Source organism: Macaca nemestrina, chromosome 1, assembly GCF_043159975.1.
Source record: "Macaca nemestrina isolate mMacNem1 chromosome 1, mMacNem.hap1, whole genome shotgun sequence".
NCBI lineage: Eukaryota > Metazoa > Chordata > Mammalia > Primates > Cercopithecidae > Macaca > Macaca nemestrina.
Window position 1 is genome coordinate 81,029,986 of NC_092125.1, and position 16,319 is coordinate 81,046,304.

At 40.4% G+C, this 16,319-nt stretch overlaps 1 protein-coding gene across 1 annotated transcript in view; it reads right to left on the bottom strand.

Annotated features, from left to right (window-relative positions):
• The window catches only part of LOC105493460 (axin interactor, dorsalization associated), a 42,680-nt gene extending 26,368 nt beyond the window's left edge, over window positions 1–16,312 (bottom strand). Inside the window, exons 1-2 of the mRNA XM_011761136.3 lie at window positions 16,028–16,312; window positions 7,889–7,958 (exon numbers count right to left, since the gene is read on the bottom strand). Coding sequence (XP_011759438.1) covers window positions 7,889–7,958; window positions 16,028–16,137 — 180 coding nt within the window. The 5' untranslated portion in view covers window positions 16,138–16,312. The remainder of the gene's footprint in view (window positions 1–7,888; window positions 7,959–16,027) is intronic.
• Between the last annotated feature and the right edge of the window lie 7 nt (window positions 16,313–16,319).

A 16,319-nucleotide genomic window follows, 5' to 3' on the forward strand; every position in this document is an offset into this window, starting at 1 on the left:
TGCAAGCTCCGCCTCCCGGGTTCACGCCATTCTCCTGCCTCAGCCTCCCGAGTAGCTGGGACTACAGGCGCCTGCCACCTCGCCCAGCTAAGTTTTTGTATTTTTAGTAGAGACGGGGTTTCACTGTGTTAGCCAGGATGGTCTCGATCTCCTGACCTCGTGATCCGCCCATCTCGGCCTCCCAAAGTGCTGGGATTACAGGCTTGAGCCACCGTGCCCGGCCTGTTTTTTGTTTTTTTTAAAACTCTTTCAGATCTGCCCTTTAAGAAGACTACTGTGGCCAGGTGTGGTGGCGCACGCCTGTAATCCCAGCACTTTGGGACTCCGAGGCAGGCAGATTACTTGAGGTCGGGGGTTCAAGACCAGCCTGGCCAACATGGTGAAACTGTCTCCACTAAAAATACAAAAAAGTAGCCGGGTGTGGTTGCAAATGCCTGTAATCCCAGCTACTGGGAAGGCTGAGGCAAGAGAATCACTTGAACCTGAGAGGTGGAGGTTGCAGTGAGCTGAAATCACGCCACTGCACTCCAGCCTGGGTAACAGAGTGAGACTCCATCTCAAAAAAAAGAAGACTATTGAAATAAAAGTATACATAGATTGAAGTAGGAAAGGGCAAAGACTAAAGGCAAAATCAATCAGGTTATTTCAATTGTCCAGGTAAATAGTAATCAGAACAAAAATAGGAATAACTAGGGTGGAAATTAAAGAGAGATTCATATAAGAAACATGTATCAGGGCAGGCAGCTGAATTATGTCCATCAAGGCTTTTAAGTCCTTCCAAAAGAGATGCTTCTTAAGTTTTTATTAGGAATAAATCCAGATCATAAAAGTATTTATGTACAATGTCTGCAATGCCTACACAATGAATATTCTGGGAAGGAAAAAAGCATGTTTTTCTAAATGTATTGATAACTTGCAAAAGTTTAGTAAATTGGACTTGGTGGTTTTCTCTTTTATCAATTTTCTTTGGAAGGTGAATAAGGAGCAAAGAAGAGTAACAAGTGCTGTCCTGGCCCCAGCACTTATGCAAGTGGGCGCTACATAGCTACAGCATGTACAATAAACGGCTGATACAACAACTCACAAAATAAACCACTACTGAGTAAGATATCACTCGATGCCGAAGAACAAGTGACAATATTGAACCATCTCCACAATCTCTAAAAATTCTTTTTAATCCCAATACAAGAGTTTAGAAGATGTCCAATTTTGTTCTGAAAACTTAAAGATTACATCTGAAAATTACATTTATATATGGCAACTACAAAAGATTTCATGATATTCATAGATTTATTCACTCTCAAACTGTTGCATAGAAACCAGCAATAGTCTTTTCTACATAGAATCCAACATCCTCAAATTATTGTTATTCAAACACACCACTCAATTCTAACACAACTAGTAAATAATTCTAAACATAAATATAATAGTAATAGTGATGGCTAACAACTACTGAGCACTTAGTAAGTGACAGGCTCTCCTAAGTGATTTACAAACATTAATTCATTTAATCCTCACTATAACTCTATGAGTTAGATACAACCATTTTAAAAGTGTGAAAACTGAAGCACAGGGAGGTTAAATAACTTGCCCTAGGCATCAATGCCTTCTCCCATACAAGTATTAATCAGGACCAACCCTGCTTAGCCTCCGAGATCAGATGAGATTGGGCACATTCAGGGTGGTATGGTGGCAGACCAGCAATGCCTTCTATGCGATACAGCAATATATACAACAAAGCAATATTTCTATATCAATACCATTTAGCTATACTTTTATGTTCTTTGAAAACTGATTTTTAAAAAGAATTTTGTCTGTATTAAGTGAGATATGTCAATTACTAAGTCTTTTAAAGCATTACTTTCTTTTCCTCTCTTTACTATAAAATCCATGCGATTTCATGCTTTCAACATTTAAGGTAAAATGTTGTAGTTTAACAACTATGAGTCCACTAATAAACTATTTTAAATTTAAACATTTCTTGAAGCAGAAGCAACAGTTTTTTGTTGTTGTTGTTGTTGTTTGTTTGTTTTTAATATACGGACTCTCGCTCTGTTGCCCAGGCTGGAGTGCAGTGGCACGGTCTCGGCTCTCTGCAACCTCTGCCTCCTAGGCTCAAGCGATTCTCCTGCCTCAGCCTCCCGAGTAGCTGGGATTACAGGCACCTACCACCGCGCCCAGCTAATTTTTGTATTTTTATTAGAGACAGGGTTTCACCATGTTGGCCAGGCTGGTCTCGAACTCCTGACCTTAGGTGATTTGCCCACCTCGGCCTCCCAAAGTGCTGAGATTACAGGCATGAGCCACTGCACCCGGCTGCAACAGTTTTTTATACAGAAATCTACTGAACTATGGCAAAATACCTCCACAGGCATTATTCATAACTATTTTAAGGAACCACACCGAACCTCAGTATTTAAAAAGGAGTAGAACACTATCATTTCGGCTATAGCATTAACTTTTAAAACATATAGAATGTATTGAGATCAAAATCAAGCGCTTGCTACTGTAATTGTTTCACTTAGAAACAGATGACTCAGAAAAATGATTAAGAAGCACAAGTTCACATGTGTCAGAGTATATGTACTGACAATTAAAACTTGAATTATTAGCACTCAAATTAACTGCTCATATCCAATATGGTATAAAAATGGAAAATGCTTTCATTTTCAAAATATTGGCGATTGTGATTGCTAGGAAAATTGACAGCTCAAAAGATCAGTTAAAGGAAAAGATGGACTAGAAATGGACAATTAAAGAGCTAAGTTAATTTTGCTAAAATGTCTTCAATCTGTGTAAGAAAAAATAGGTTTAAAAAATACACATAAGGTAGAATGTTCTCAGTTAATCCAGACTTAATTTTTTAGATTCAAACAGTCAGTAATCTACTGTCTAGCTGGGAGCTGGAGGTGGTGAAGGTAGAACTGGGGGGGAAGAGATCAGGGTAAGGGTGGAAAGGAGAGCCTTATAAAATATAAAACAAGCAGATAGTGCTGGAATTCTTATTACCACCAAATTTGACTCAAAACAGGGAAATGCTTTCTAAGCATCATGAGACAGGATATTCTATTCTGTCCAGAAATTTACTTGAGAAAATCTACTACACCAAAGTCCGGAATTCAGTGGAATGAAAGCTTTTGGCAGCTATTCGTTGGTTACTAAACCCAGTTGTTATAATGACAACACTATCAGGAACTGAAACGAAAGCTAAGTGAACTAATCATAAAAGAGGACCAAATAAGTGTTATCAATTTTGCACCAGAAATTGCCGAGAATATTAAGAATAAAAAAAATGAAGTTTTCATACTATTTATCACCAATTAATAAAGTTTAGAGAGCAGTAGTTCTGCTTTAGAGCTCGTTAGACTTAAAATAAATATCGTGAAAATGAATGTAAGTTATTCTCTCAAAAACGAGAATGTATCTAAAAAATCAGAATTAATCTTGTCTTAAATAACAGTCACATGCGAATAAATATCAACACCTAAGACACAGAATAGCATTTATTCATCAATTTTTTTTTTTTTTTTTTTGAGACGGAGTTTCACTCTTGTTGACTAGGCAGGAGTGCAGCGGTGTGATTTCGGCTCACTGCAACCTCTGCCTCCCGGATTCAAACAATTCTCCTGCCTCAGTCTCCCAAGTAGCTGGGATTACAAGCATGTCTCACCACACCCAGCTAATTTTGTATTTTTAGTAGGGACGGGGTTTCTCCGTGTTGGTCAGGCTGGTCTCAAACTCCAGACCTCAGGTGAACTGCCTGCCTCGGCCTCCCAAAGTGCTGGGATTACAGGCGTAAACCACCATGCCTGGCCCATCAAATATTTTTAAGAGCTCACTGTGCGCTAGACAGTAACAAGTTTCATTTAAAAAGCACTTTAAAAGTATGGTTTTTGTTTGTTTGCTTGTTTTGAGAGGGAGTCTCGCTCTGTTGCCCACGCTGGAGTGCAGTGGACTGATCTCGGCTCACTGCAAGCTCCGCCTCCCGGGTTCTCACCATTCTGTTGCCTCAGCCTCCCGAGTAGCTGCGACTACAGGCGCCCGCCACCACGTCCGGCTAATTTTTTGTATTTTCAGTAGAGACGGGGTTTCACTGTGTTAGCCAGGCCATCCTCGATCTCCTGACCTCGTGATCCGCCTGACTCGGCTTCCCAAAGTGCTGCAATTATAGGCGTGAGCCACCCTGCCCGGCCAAAGTATATATTTTTTTTAAATCTTCTTTCAAAGTTGTACAAACTATTGAATGGTTGGCATAATTCTAAGATTTGTCACTGCTACGAAAACACTAAAAATAGTAAAAGCATAAAAATTCCAATTCAAGAAAGAACAATTTTGCTTAGCATAATGTAAAGAACATTCTCCATGTTCCTCTTTTGAAGAAAACACAATTGAGTTTTTTCTCCTTTGGCTTGCATGCTAGGTCTGGCATTTAATTAATTTTGCAGATCCAACAGTTTATATCAAAATTTCCCATAATATGTTTCAGAACACTAAACTCAATGAAATGTTCTTTGAAGGGAGAGGGAGACTTCCAAAAGCAAACAAATTTTAAAATACTACATGCCCAAACTCTAAAATATTCAACATACACATGTGCATACTAAAGGTCGCAAGAAGTCACGAACTCTATCTGTTCAAATAACATCTATCAATTTTTCAGAACCAATGTTCCCCAGAATACACCTGGAAGATCTCCGTTTTCTAATTATTTACTAATTTAGAGCCTCTGATAACTTCTTCCTTATGTGACATTGAAATAAGGCCTACATATCAGTATGACTTTTTTTGGCCCACTGTGAATGTTTTACTTGCATTTTTAAAGAAAATTAAACTTTTAAAGTCATACAACTTGTCTTATATTCACAATGTAGTATACAGTGATTTGGGGTTTCTTATCCAAGCCCATAGAATAGGCAGGCAGGCACAAGCTCTCTCTGTAGTCTCAACTGGCAGCCACAAATGCCTCCTAGGCAGGTATCATAAATAATAAACGCCTCCGAAATCAGGCCTCTAGTAAAGAAGGAGGTGCAGAACACTTCAAAGTAAAGGACATGAGAAGATTCAGCGATACTCTAAAGATCATTTAGAGTTCTCCAGTCCCTCATTTCGTACATAAGAAAATTAAGGCCACAGCCACAGCAAGAGCAAGACTCCCAGTCTTCTGATTCCAGGTCTCAGTTCTGTCCTCTAAGTCATGCTGCCTCCTGTGGCCAAAAATACAGTGGTCATGTGGCTGCTAAGGAAAAGCTATAAATTTAAGACTAAATAGCATTATCAAACACCAGCTTCAGCCTTAGAAAGTTAAAGAAAATTAAGAAAAAGTTAATTTTTTCTCATTAATCTAATCATTATATGATAGGCTCATTTCTTGATTTTTTTTTTTTTTTTTTTTTGAGACAGGGTCTCACTGTGTCGCCCAGGCGGGAGTACAGTAGCATGATCTCAGCTCACTGCAATCTCCGCCTCCCGAGTTCAAGTGATCCTCCCACCTTAGTCTCCCAAGTAGCTGGAACTACAGGCTTACACCACCACGCCTACCTAATTTTTGTATTTTCAGTAGAGATGGGGTTTCACCATGTTGCCCAGGCTGGTCTTGAACTCCTGGGCTCAAAGAATCCTCCCAACTCAACCTCCCAAAGTGCTAAGATTACAAACATGTGGCACCATGCCCAGTGGTATTTTTTTTTAAATATATTTTTTAGTGTGTTTTAGGTCAAATCACTTAATATTTGAGGTCATGTGGCTCATATATCCTATACCTCAGTGTTGGAAACAGGATGTAAGTAACTCAAACAGGTGATTAAAGATTAAACATTTTTTAATTCCCTGAGTTTTCATTCTGTTTCCATATTCATGACACATTCTGATAGCTATTTATATATGTAGCTATCTGATATTCTGTTTATCAAAATTTAGGTACCGTAACTCCCAATTCTGTGATGCCAGCTGATCATTTCCTAATCAATTCCTAGAGAAATTTCAGATTTTACAGAGGCTCCTTTCCTTAAGCTAATCAGTCATTTCCGCTGTGGTCATTATTTTCCAGGGCTAAAATCCTAAGACTCCTAATATCTACTGTGCATACTAGGAACTACTAAGAAAAAAATATATTCCTTTTTTTTTTTTAATTTATTTATTTTCGAGACAAGAGTCTTGCTCTGGCTGTCGCTCAGGCTGGAGTGCAGTGGTCCTATCTCGGCTCATTGCAACCTCTGCCTCCTGGGTTCAAGTGATTGTCTTGCCTCAGCCTCCCTAGTAGCTGGGATTACAGGCACGCACCACTACACTTTGCTAATTTTTGTATTTTTAGTAGAGATGGGGTTTCACCATGTTGGCCAGGCTGGTCTCAAACTCCTGACCTCAAGTGATCTGCCCACCTCGGCCTCCCAAAGTGCTGCGATTACAGGCATGAGCTACTGCACCCAGCCAAAAGAAAAAAAAAATTCTTTTAAATTGTAGTAATTTTTTTTAAATACCAAATTAAAAAGTACATTAGATAAAGTAGATCATAAATATTTTTAAAATGCAAATATACAAACCTGCGTTAAGAAATATGTGTAAAATATTTTAAAATGCAAATATACAAACTTGTGTAAGCCCCTAATCTTTAGGGGCTTCTTCCCAAACTCCTATAAATAAGAATCAAATGAACATAGATGAATAGACTAAAATGAATGTTGTTAGGCTTACTGTAAAAGTGTGCAAAAAGACCGGGCGCGGTGGCTCACGCCTGTAATCTCAGCACTTTGGGAGGCCGAGACGGGCGGATCACGAGGTCAGGAGATCGAGACCATCCTGGCTAACACGGTGAAACCCCGTCTCTACTAAAAATACATTTAAAAAAATGAGCCAGGCGTGGTGGCAGGCGCCTGTAGTCCCAGCTACACGGGAGGCTGAGGCAGGAGAATGGTGTGAACCCAGGAAGCGGAGCTTGAAGTGAGTGGAGATCCTGCCACTGCACTCCAGCCTGGGCGACAAAGCAAGACTCCGTCTCAAAAAAAAAAAAAAAAAAGTGTGCAAAAAATCATTACCACTCCCTTTGTACAGAAAGAATAAGTAAGAACAAATTAAGTCATCATAGTTTTCACACTTTTCTTAGGAGATGGGGGATAGACTGACAATTTTTTTTTCATTATCTACAAGATTAAACATTGACTTAACACTAGATACTCTGAGCCAAGAGAAAATGGGAGTTGTTTCCTCCCATTTCTTCTCTTTTAAAGCTTCAGTTGCCCATTTTTCATAATAACTAACAGTTTAGAGACTCAACTTGACACACAAAAAATTTAATTCAAGGAGAAAAGGCACAATTGAAACATTTTGCAACCTTATGCATTTATTTTGCAGATGGATTTTTATGCCGAATTCTTGACTTGAACTAATTTTTTTCAATGGAGAAGTGTTTTGGTTTGTCCTGGTCTTTTGTTTTTTGTGTGTGTCTGTTCATTCTGAGAGGAGGTAGATAGGAGTTATGAAAGTTCAGAATCAAATAAGTGTTGAGGTGGAATGCAACTACCCACAATCTTTCTATTTTCCCAAGGACTCTAGACACACCTCAGTCTCTGGGTTTCCCCAATCTTCACCAAAGTGTGGATTGGGTTCTCCCCCTCTTCAGCAAAAGCATGGATGGTCTCCACTAAAGTTAAGCAAAGTTAAGCAAAGCCTAAATGGCTGAGTACAACAATTTTATTGCTTTAAAGTGATAAGTCATATGATATCTCTAAATAATCACTTAATGTTAGGCAAAGCATAATCAGTATCATTCTTTTTACTTAAGTACAACAGTTTTTTGTTTATGTTTTGTTGTTTTTTGTTTTGCTTAATGAACTCAAAAGACAAAACACTTTTTGTTTGGAATCTGATATATCTACAGATTATTTTATGGTACCTTTTGTTCTTCTGTGAATTCAGAATTATTGTGTTGAGCTTGGGCCTCTTTTTGGAGATGTCTTGCTAATCTGTAAGAAGAAAACATGTTCTTTAGAATGCAAGAAAAGCAAACTACTGCAACAAAGTGTAACAATTTAAAGCTTTTTAACAATGTGAAGTACAATTATATCTTGTCCTGTTTTTAAAATATAAATCTACACTGAGAATCAAACTCTTCCAAAAAAAAAAAAAAAAAAACCAAACTCTTTATACAATGATGATGAAAGTAAGATACAATACTTTTCATACCATTTCACTGGGACAAACTTCAGCTCTAGGCAGTAAAAATGAGCTGGAAAGAATCTCAAAGGGCATCTAATCCAACTTTCTTTAGTATGGGTGACTTTATTCTATAATAAGCCAATAAGTAGTTGTCCAGATTCTGCTTAAACACTTCCAGAGAGCACCAGTGATAATACCAACCAGAGATACTTTATCAGTCTATCATTAATTTGGTAGTAAAATTAGTCCTAATCCAAATTACAGCAATGACAAGTGGTAATAATCCATCCTACTATCAATATATACTTTTGAAAACATGTTTTCATGGAAAATAAAGAAAATTCTCCACCAATCAGCAAGAGAAATCATTGTCTGTCCAATTATCATTACACTTTCAAATAGCAGCTAGGCCTTGCATGAGTTTTTAATGGATGGATCTATATTATTAGTCCAAGCTCAACAATGAGGACCCAAAGCTACTTCTGAGACAGCAAAAAACCCATACAGTTTAGTTTGTAAAAGTCAATCCCCTTACAAACTAAACTAGAAAACTATGGTTTCAACTATACAAAGACCAATTTTGGGCAAAGGATTTGAATAGACAGCTCTCCAAAGAAGATATAAAATGGTCAATAAACACAGGAAAAGATGATTAACATTATTAGTCATTAGGAAAACGCAGATCAAAGTCACAATAAGATATCACTTCATACCCACTAGAATGAGTACAATTTTTTTAAAAATGAAACTGCATCCTTATGGGGGAAAGAGAGAGAAGATAACAGGTACTGACAGGATGTGAAAAACTGGAACCCTCAGATATTGCTGGTGGGAACATAAAATGGTACCAGCCACTGTGGAAAACAATTTGGCCATTCCTCAGAAAGTTAAATACAGAGTTACTGTATGACCCAGCAATTTCAAAATCCTAGGTATATATCCAAGAGAACTGAAAAATATATGTTTACAAAAAAAAATTGAACACAAATGTATAGCCAAAAAGTGAAAATAACCAAAATGTCCATCAACTGATGAATGGATAAACAAAATGTGGTATATCCATTCAATGGAAAATTATTCAGTCAAAAAGAGGAATGAAGTACTACTAACATGTGTAACACAGATGAACTTCAAAAACATTATGCTAAATGAAAAAAGCCAGATGCAAAAGATTATATGTGATATGATTCCATTTATATGAAATGTCCAGACCAGATCAATCCACAGAGACAAAAAGCAGATTAGTGGTGGCCAGGAGATGAGGGAACTGAGAGTAACTGATACCAAGTATGGGGTTTCTTTTGGGAGTGATGGGAATGTTCAGGAATTAGTGGAAATGGTTGCACAACACCGTGAATACACTAAAAACCATGGAATTGTATGCTTTAAACTGGTGAGTTTCATGTGATGTGATATTTATCTCAATTTCTAAAAAATATAGGGGAAAAAACTAGCAAAAGAATTCGAACATTAAACTCCCAAACATACTATGTACTATTCTGTGTGGGCAATAGGAACAGGAATACAAAGGGTAGCAAGTGCTAGATTCTCTACCAAGCCAATTGCAGAAGATAGTTTATGTTTCCAAATAAAATGTACTAGATGGGAGTTCTATGCAATCATGTCTTTAAAGATAAGGCATAAAGTACCTTATTCTTCCTGGCCTCTATCCAATTTATGAAAGGTTTGCATCCTCCTTAACATAAAGCAGAATTAGCCACAAAAAAAAAACTTAGTATTTCCAAGATAGCTCCACTGTGTTACTTAGTTGAACTGCTTCCATTCATTTATTTCTTTTCTCCCAAAGCTGGAAGCCTCATATTTTCCCTAAAATGTCATTCATAGACTCACTTTTTGTGTATTCTGTACAGGAAAAGGTACAAATAGAAACAACATAGCCATTGTCTTTGTTCTGTACTTGGTTTCTTTTCTAACTCTTACTGGCCTACCACCTGCATGGAGTACTCCCAAGGAATCCATACTCTGTATCCTTAACAACATCAACTATACATCCCTGAACTCAGGGAAGTTACAGTGTGGAATGAGTTTCTTTCTTTGAGTAATTCTATACATAATTTGCAGTGGTGGCCATCAACCTAAGCAGAATCACTGTCAGAAGGGTGTAATGCTATACTCCTGTTCAAATGCTAATTGGCAATAGGGAAAGGAAGGATGCTCAATTCAAACAGAATCGTGCTATTAAAAATTACGCAAGGCTGGGCAGAGTGGCTCACGCCTGTAATCCCAGCACTTTGGGAGGCCAAAGTAGATGGATCACTTGAGGTCAGGAGTTCGAGACCAGCCTAGCCAACATGGTGAAACCCCCGTCTCTACTAAAAATACGAAAATTAGCTGGGCATGGTGGCCGGCGCCTGTAATCCCAGCTACTGGGGAGGCTGAGGCAGGAGAATCGCTCGAACCCGGGAGGCAAAGGGTACAGTGAGCCTAGATCGCCCCACTGCACTCCAGCCAGGGTAACAGAGCAAGACTGTGCCTCAAAAAAAAAAAAAAAAAAATCACATACTGCATGATTTAAATTATATAAAATGTCTGGAAAAGACAAATCTATAGAGACAAAACGTAGATTAGTGGTTGTCTGGGGCTAGAGTGGGAATATAGAGTGACTGCAAATGAACACTAGGTATCTTGTGGGGGTGATGGAAATTTTCTAAAATCTGTAATGATGGTTGCACATCTTGGTAAATTTCACTAAAAAAATCATTAAATTGTACATGCAAAATAGATGAATTTCATGTATATAAATTATACCTCAATAAAGTTGTTTGTAAAATAACTTTTTTTTTGAGACAGGAAAAAAAAAAAAAAACTTGCCCAGGCTGGAGTACAGTGGCATGATCTTGGCTCACTGCAACCTCTGTCTCCGGGGCTCAAGCAATCCTCCTACCTCAGCCTCCTGAGTAGCTGGGACCACAGGTGAGCACCACCATATCAGGTTAATTTTTGTATGTTTTGTAGAGACTGGGTTTTGCCATGTTGCCAAGGCTGGTCTTGAACTCCTGAGCTCAAGTATTCTACCCATCTAGGCCTCCCAAAGTGCTGGGATTACAGGCATGAGCCAGCGCGCCCAGCCTTAAAAAGAACTTTTCAAGCCGACATGAAAAATTAATTTTCTATATCCACAAATGGGTATACCATTTTAAGACAAAGTGACACCTGATTTTGTCCACTGAGGGAAATCTACTGATCTGAATATTAGATGAGAAAATAAAAGTTGACATTCTATTAGGAAAAGTGAAATAAATCTGTCAAATATTCTTCTCTAGAGACTCATCTCACCCTACAAAGGTGCCTACAAGTAAAACAGGACTATTCTCAAGGGAGAGTTTTAAACATACCTTAAGCACATACATAAGTAACTCCTGGAAACCCCACAGCATTCCGTGACACAGAAATTCGTGCTTCTCAAACCATCTGTAGCAAAGGATCACTTTTCCACCAAATTTGTTCTAGACTAATACTTACATAAAATACAATTTCAAAAATATCATGAGATGTCAAGTTGCTATAAAGTTTCCACATGTTTACTCTCAATTTCTTTCCTTACCTTACTGCACAGCAGTAACAGTTTGTAGACCATCACCAATTTGGGGACCACACTTTCAGCAGCAGAGACATAAAACACAGCAAAAATGACAAGTAGGGCTGGGCCCAGTGGCTCCTGCCTATAATCCCAGTACTTTGGGAGGCCGAGGCAGTCAGATCACTTGAGATCAGGAGTTTGAGACCAGCCTGGCTAACATGGTGAAACCTCATCTCTACTAAAAATAAAAAAAAAAAATTAGCCAGGTGTGGTGGCATGCTCCTGTAGTCCCAGCTACTCGGGAGGCGGAGGCAGAAGAATTGCTTAAACCTGGGAGGTGGAGGTTGCAGTTAGCCGAAATTGCACCACTGCACTCCAGCCTAGGCGACAGAGCGAGACTCTGTCTCAAAAAAAAAAAAAGATAAGTGGCCATTATCCAGTCTTCAGACTCATCGATTCACTTAGCAGATACTTCTTTGTTTTTTTAAGACAGAGTCTTGCTCAGTCACCCAGGCTGGAGTGCAGTGGCACGATCTCCGCTCACTGCAACCTCCACCTCCTGGGTTCGAGCAATGATTGTGTCTCAGTCTCCTGAGCAGCTGGGGCACAGGCACAAACCAGCACGCCCGGCTAATTTTTTTTGTATTTTTAGTACAGAGGGGGTTTCGCCATGTTGGCCAGGCTGGTCTTGAACTCCTGACCTCAAGTGATCTGCCCTCCTCAGCTTCCCAAAGTGACAGGCATGAGCCACCACACCCGACTAGTTAGCAGATATTTACTGAGTATCCATGTGCTAGATAAATACCTCAGGATTGATCCTGTGAAATGCCTGATTCTGAGCAACAGTTTCTGTGCCACTCCACCATAAGTTAGGGGCCACATATCCCCAAATAGCGAAATGCAGTTACTTTTAATTGACCATCTAATACTTTGGATGACTATTTTAGTCTTGACAGAATTAAAGTCTTCCAATTGTAGTTTGGCATCGACTCCTTAATGCTCCCATAGCATACTCCTAAATTCATCCATTCAATAGAATAACTACATAATATCTAAACAAATAATGACATGTGGAGAGCCTATTACTACTCTGGACACTAAGTATACAGTAGAGAACAAAATAGACAGCGTCCCAACACCCTGCAACATATGCCCATACTCTACCCTCAAAGAGCTTACAATCCAGTGGGGAGAGAGACAGTAAACAAAACAAATATGGAAAATATACTTTTGACTGTGGTTGGGCACGGTGGCTCACCCCTGTAATCTCAGCACTCTGGGAGGCCGAGGCGGGTGGATCACAAGGTTAGGAGTTCAAGACCAGCCTGGCCAAGATGGTGAAACCTCGTCTCTACTGAAAATACAAAAACTAGCTGGGCGTGGTGGTGTGCACCTGTAATCCCAGCTACTCAGGAGGCTGAGGCAGGAGAACTGCTTGAACCCGGGAGGCACAGGTTGCAGTGAGCCGAGATCATGCCACTGCACTCCAGCCTGGGTGACAGAGTAAGACTCTGTCTCAGAAAAAACAACAGAAACAACAACAACAAAAGAAAATATATTTTCTATTGTGGTAAGTACCATGGAAAAAAATGAAGCAGGATGGAGAACAGGAGGTGTGAAACTGAGATAGAGGCAGTGGGGGTGGACAAGAGACTTTGCAATTTTAAACAGGGTGTGGCCAGAGAGAACCTCACTGAGGATATTTGAACAAAGACTTGAAGGAGGTGAGGAAGTGACCCAAACAGATAATGGGGGAAAAAGTGTCCCAGAAAAAAAAATACAAGAGCCCTAAGGCAGAACTACGTTTCAGGAAATAGCAAGGAATGTGGGAGCACTTATTCTTTTCATACTTCTATAATTGCAACACCCAGTTACTCCAAAATCTTCCATTGGATTCTCAGTGCTTTGAGGGCAGAAATCAAATTTTATTCATCTTTGTATCCCCAACCCTTACTTGTTGAGTAATGAAATTGTTTAAGCTACAGTATTACTACTGTAGTAATAATACAGATATGTACTATCATACTATCTGAGATAGTATGATAATACAGATATGTACTATCTCTCCCCCTACATCCCTCCCATAAAGCAGCTCCTGTATGTTGTATGGCTATAAAAAGACTGCTGCCTACCCAGTTAGAAATCCCAATTATCCTAGACTCTTCCTCCTTCTACACCCTCCATATCCAGTCAATAACTAAATCCTGTCAATTCTTGTTTACATCATTATAGTGGCCCTCAATTCATGTCTTTTGCTGCAGCCTTTCCTCCCAGGTATTTCAAATGAAAAAGATAATTTGCATTCATTTCTGGATATATTAAGTAATTTTAAACTCTTGACCTCATTTTATATGTAGCCTACATGTTTACAGAATTAAGCCAATCATTACATGTCTTCATTGAAATTTGACCCTGGCAGGTTTTATAATTTGAGGACTGCTAGAATCATGAAGTTCAGTGGTTAGTACCGAGGTCCAACAATGGATTTGCACGTGCCTATCACCCTCACCTTCATGTTCCTAGAAATTCACACTAAACAGCTTGCATTTTCAATTTTCCTTTGTAATTTCAATTGGACATGGTATTCTTCACTTTCCATTGTGAAGTCAGCCGCCCAGTGTCAACAGCTGCTAGGTCTCACGTCACAAGTAAGATATGGCTTTCTATTTCAAGCTATGCAATATTAGTTAATATACAGAATGGGTATACACAGGTGCTTACTGTCTAACTGGCTGCAGTATGGAAGGGTGTGTTCTCCGGTAATGAAGAAAATCTTATAATTTGTCTAATTCACTTACAGAATTACTCTCAGTGCATCTTAAGCGCTCTGTAGTAGAAATAGGATTTGGATTTTCTTCTTTAAATCCCAGATTTCAGTGGTATCAGCTTGTGACCTGAGTAATCTGTTTAACCTGAGCTTCAGTTTTCCTCATTTCGTAAAATGAGAATAATTATATTCTCACTGGGTTATTGCAAGAGCAAATGAAATCATGTGAAAGTGCAAAACAAATGCTACTAGTTGTTACACATCACAAAATGGCCCAGGGCACGGGTTTTTGTCGGAGCTTTTTGAAACTACAGGCAATTCAAAGTCAGTACCTACAGATTTAAATTATCTTAATAGATAAAAACAACTATTGTGGGGACAGGCTAAGAGTTTAGATCTTCCAAGTACGAAGCGTTTATTCTTTCCAGAAATCATTGTGTGTCAGGGGCGGAGAGGGGGTGGTGGGGAAGGCCGGGTTATTCTACTCATACATGGTTTAATACTCAGTGAAATCTCAAACAATAACTTGCTTTAAACAAAGAATAATTAATGGCGAGTTTGCAAACAATAGCATTTTGGCAGACAGTTCTTAAGTTCAGAAAAATGTGCAAAAACCTAAGCAAGGTTTTATGTGTATATAAATCTTGTCTTTTATTTTTTAAGACATCCCTGAAGTTTTCTGCGGAAACCAGAAAGGGCAAGAAATTGGTCTTAGGTTGCTCAAGGAAACTGGTACTCACTTGTACCCTGCGGCTATACATTATATACAGGAAAAGGAGGAGGGATCCAAGGAGGGAGTGGTGCTCCAGTGCGTGGTCCATTAATTCACATTTTGCTCTCTTCTGTTCACATCCTGCGCGGACTCCACCCAAGGCAACCGAGCGAGGGGGTGGGTGGGACTCAGAGCCTACCAAATAACAGTCCCAGAAACCGAAACGAAATCGAGGTGGAATTCTGAAAACACGGCTCACCAGAAAGAGGGGTGGAGAAGGAGCGCGAGAGGAGACCCTTCTTTTGGCAGAAGAGGTATCCCTGGCCCTCGCTGCTTCCTGGGGAACCCCCTCCCCTCAATCGCAACCAGTTCCCTCCTTTCCTACACATGGAAGGAGGAAGACACACACAGAGCAAGGCCACTCATTCTTGGAACGTGGGCGGAGAACACACAAGTATTCCTCAGAGAATTTCAAAGGGAAATCGAGGAAGGGCAACCTGGGAGAGGAGGAGGAAAGGAAACTGACTGCCAAGTGGTGGACCCGTGAGACCGTGGAAAGGAACTAAGTAGATAGCCTACTAGGGCCGGCGCCCCAAGAAAGAAGGGCTACCTGTTGAATGGAACTGTCCCTGCGGAGGCGGAGGGGGAAGAAGGCGAGTCACCCCAGAAAGCGGAGCCCTTGTCCCCAGAGCAGCCTCGCTGGGGCTGGTGGCGAGGGATCTCAGCCTCAGTGCCTGCGGGGCCCCACCCTGAGAAGCCTTGGCTGGCAGATACAGTGATGAGAGACACCGACAGAAACAAGGGAGAGGCGCACGACTGGAGCCGGTCTGGCCCGCTCCCGCGGTTAGTCACTCACATCTGATACTCGTCTATCGCCTCCACCAGCTGGCCCCAAGAGTCGAAGTCGGCGCCTCTCCTAAAACTGGCGCCCCAGCGCTGCAGCAGACTCCGGGTCACCTCCGACATGGCCGGTCCCCACCCCGTCCCCTCCCGCCCCTACCCCAGCACGGCCGGGTTCTAGGGCGCCATCCTCCCCGGGCCTGGCCCCGACATTAACAGGGCCAGGAGGAACCGCTACGGCCACCACCGCCACCCGCCGAGGAGCCGCCCAAGCCCATTTGCCGCCACAGCCAAACTTTGCGGCTCCA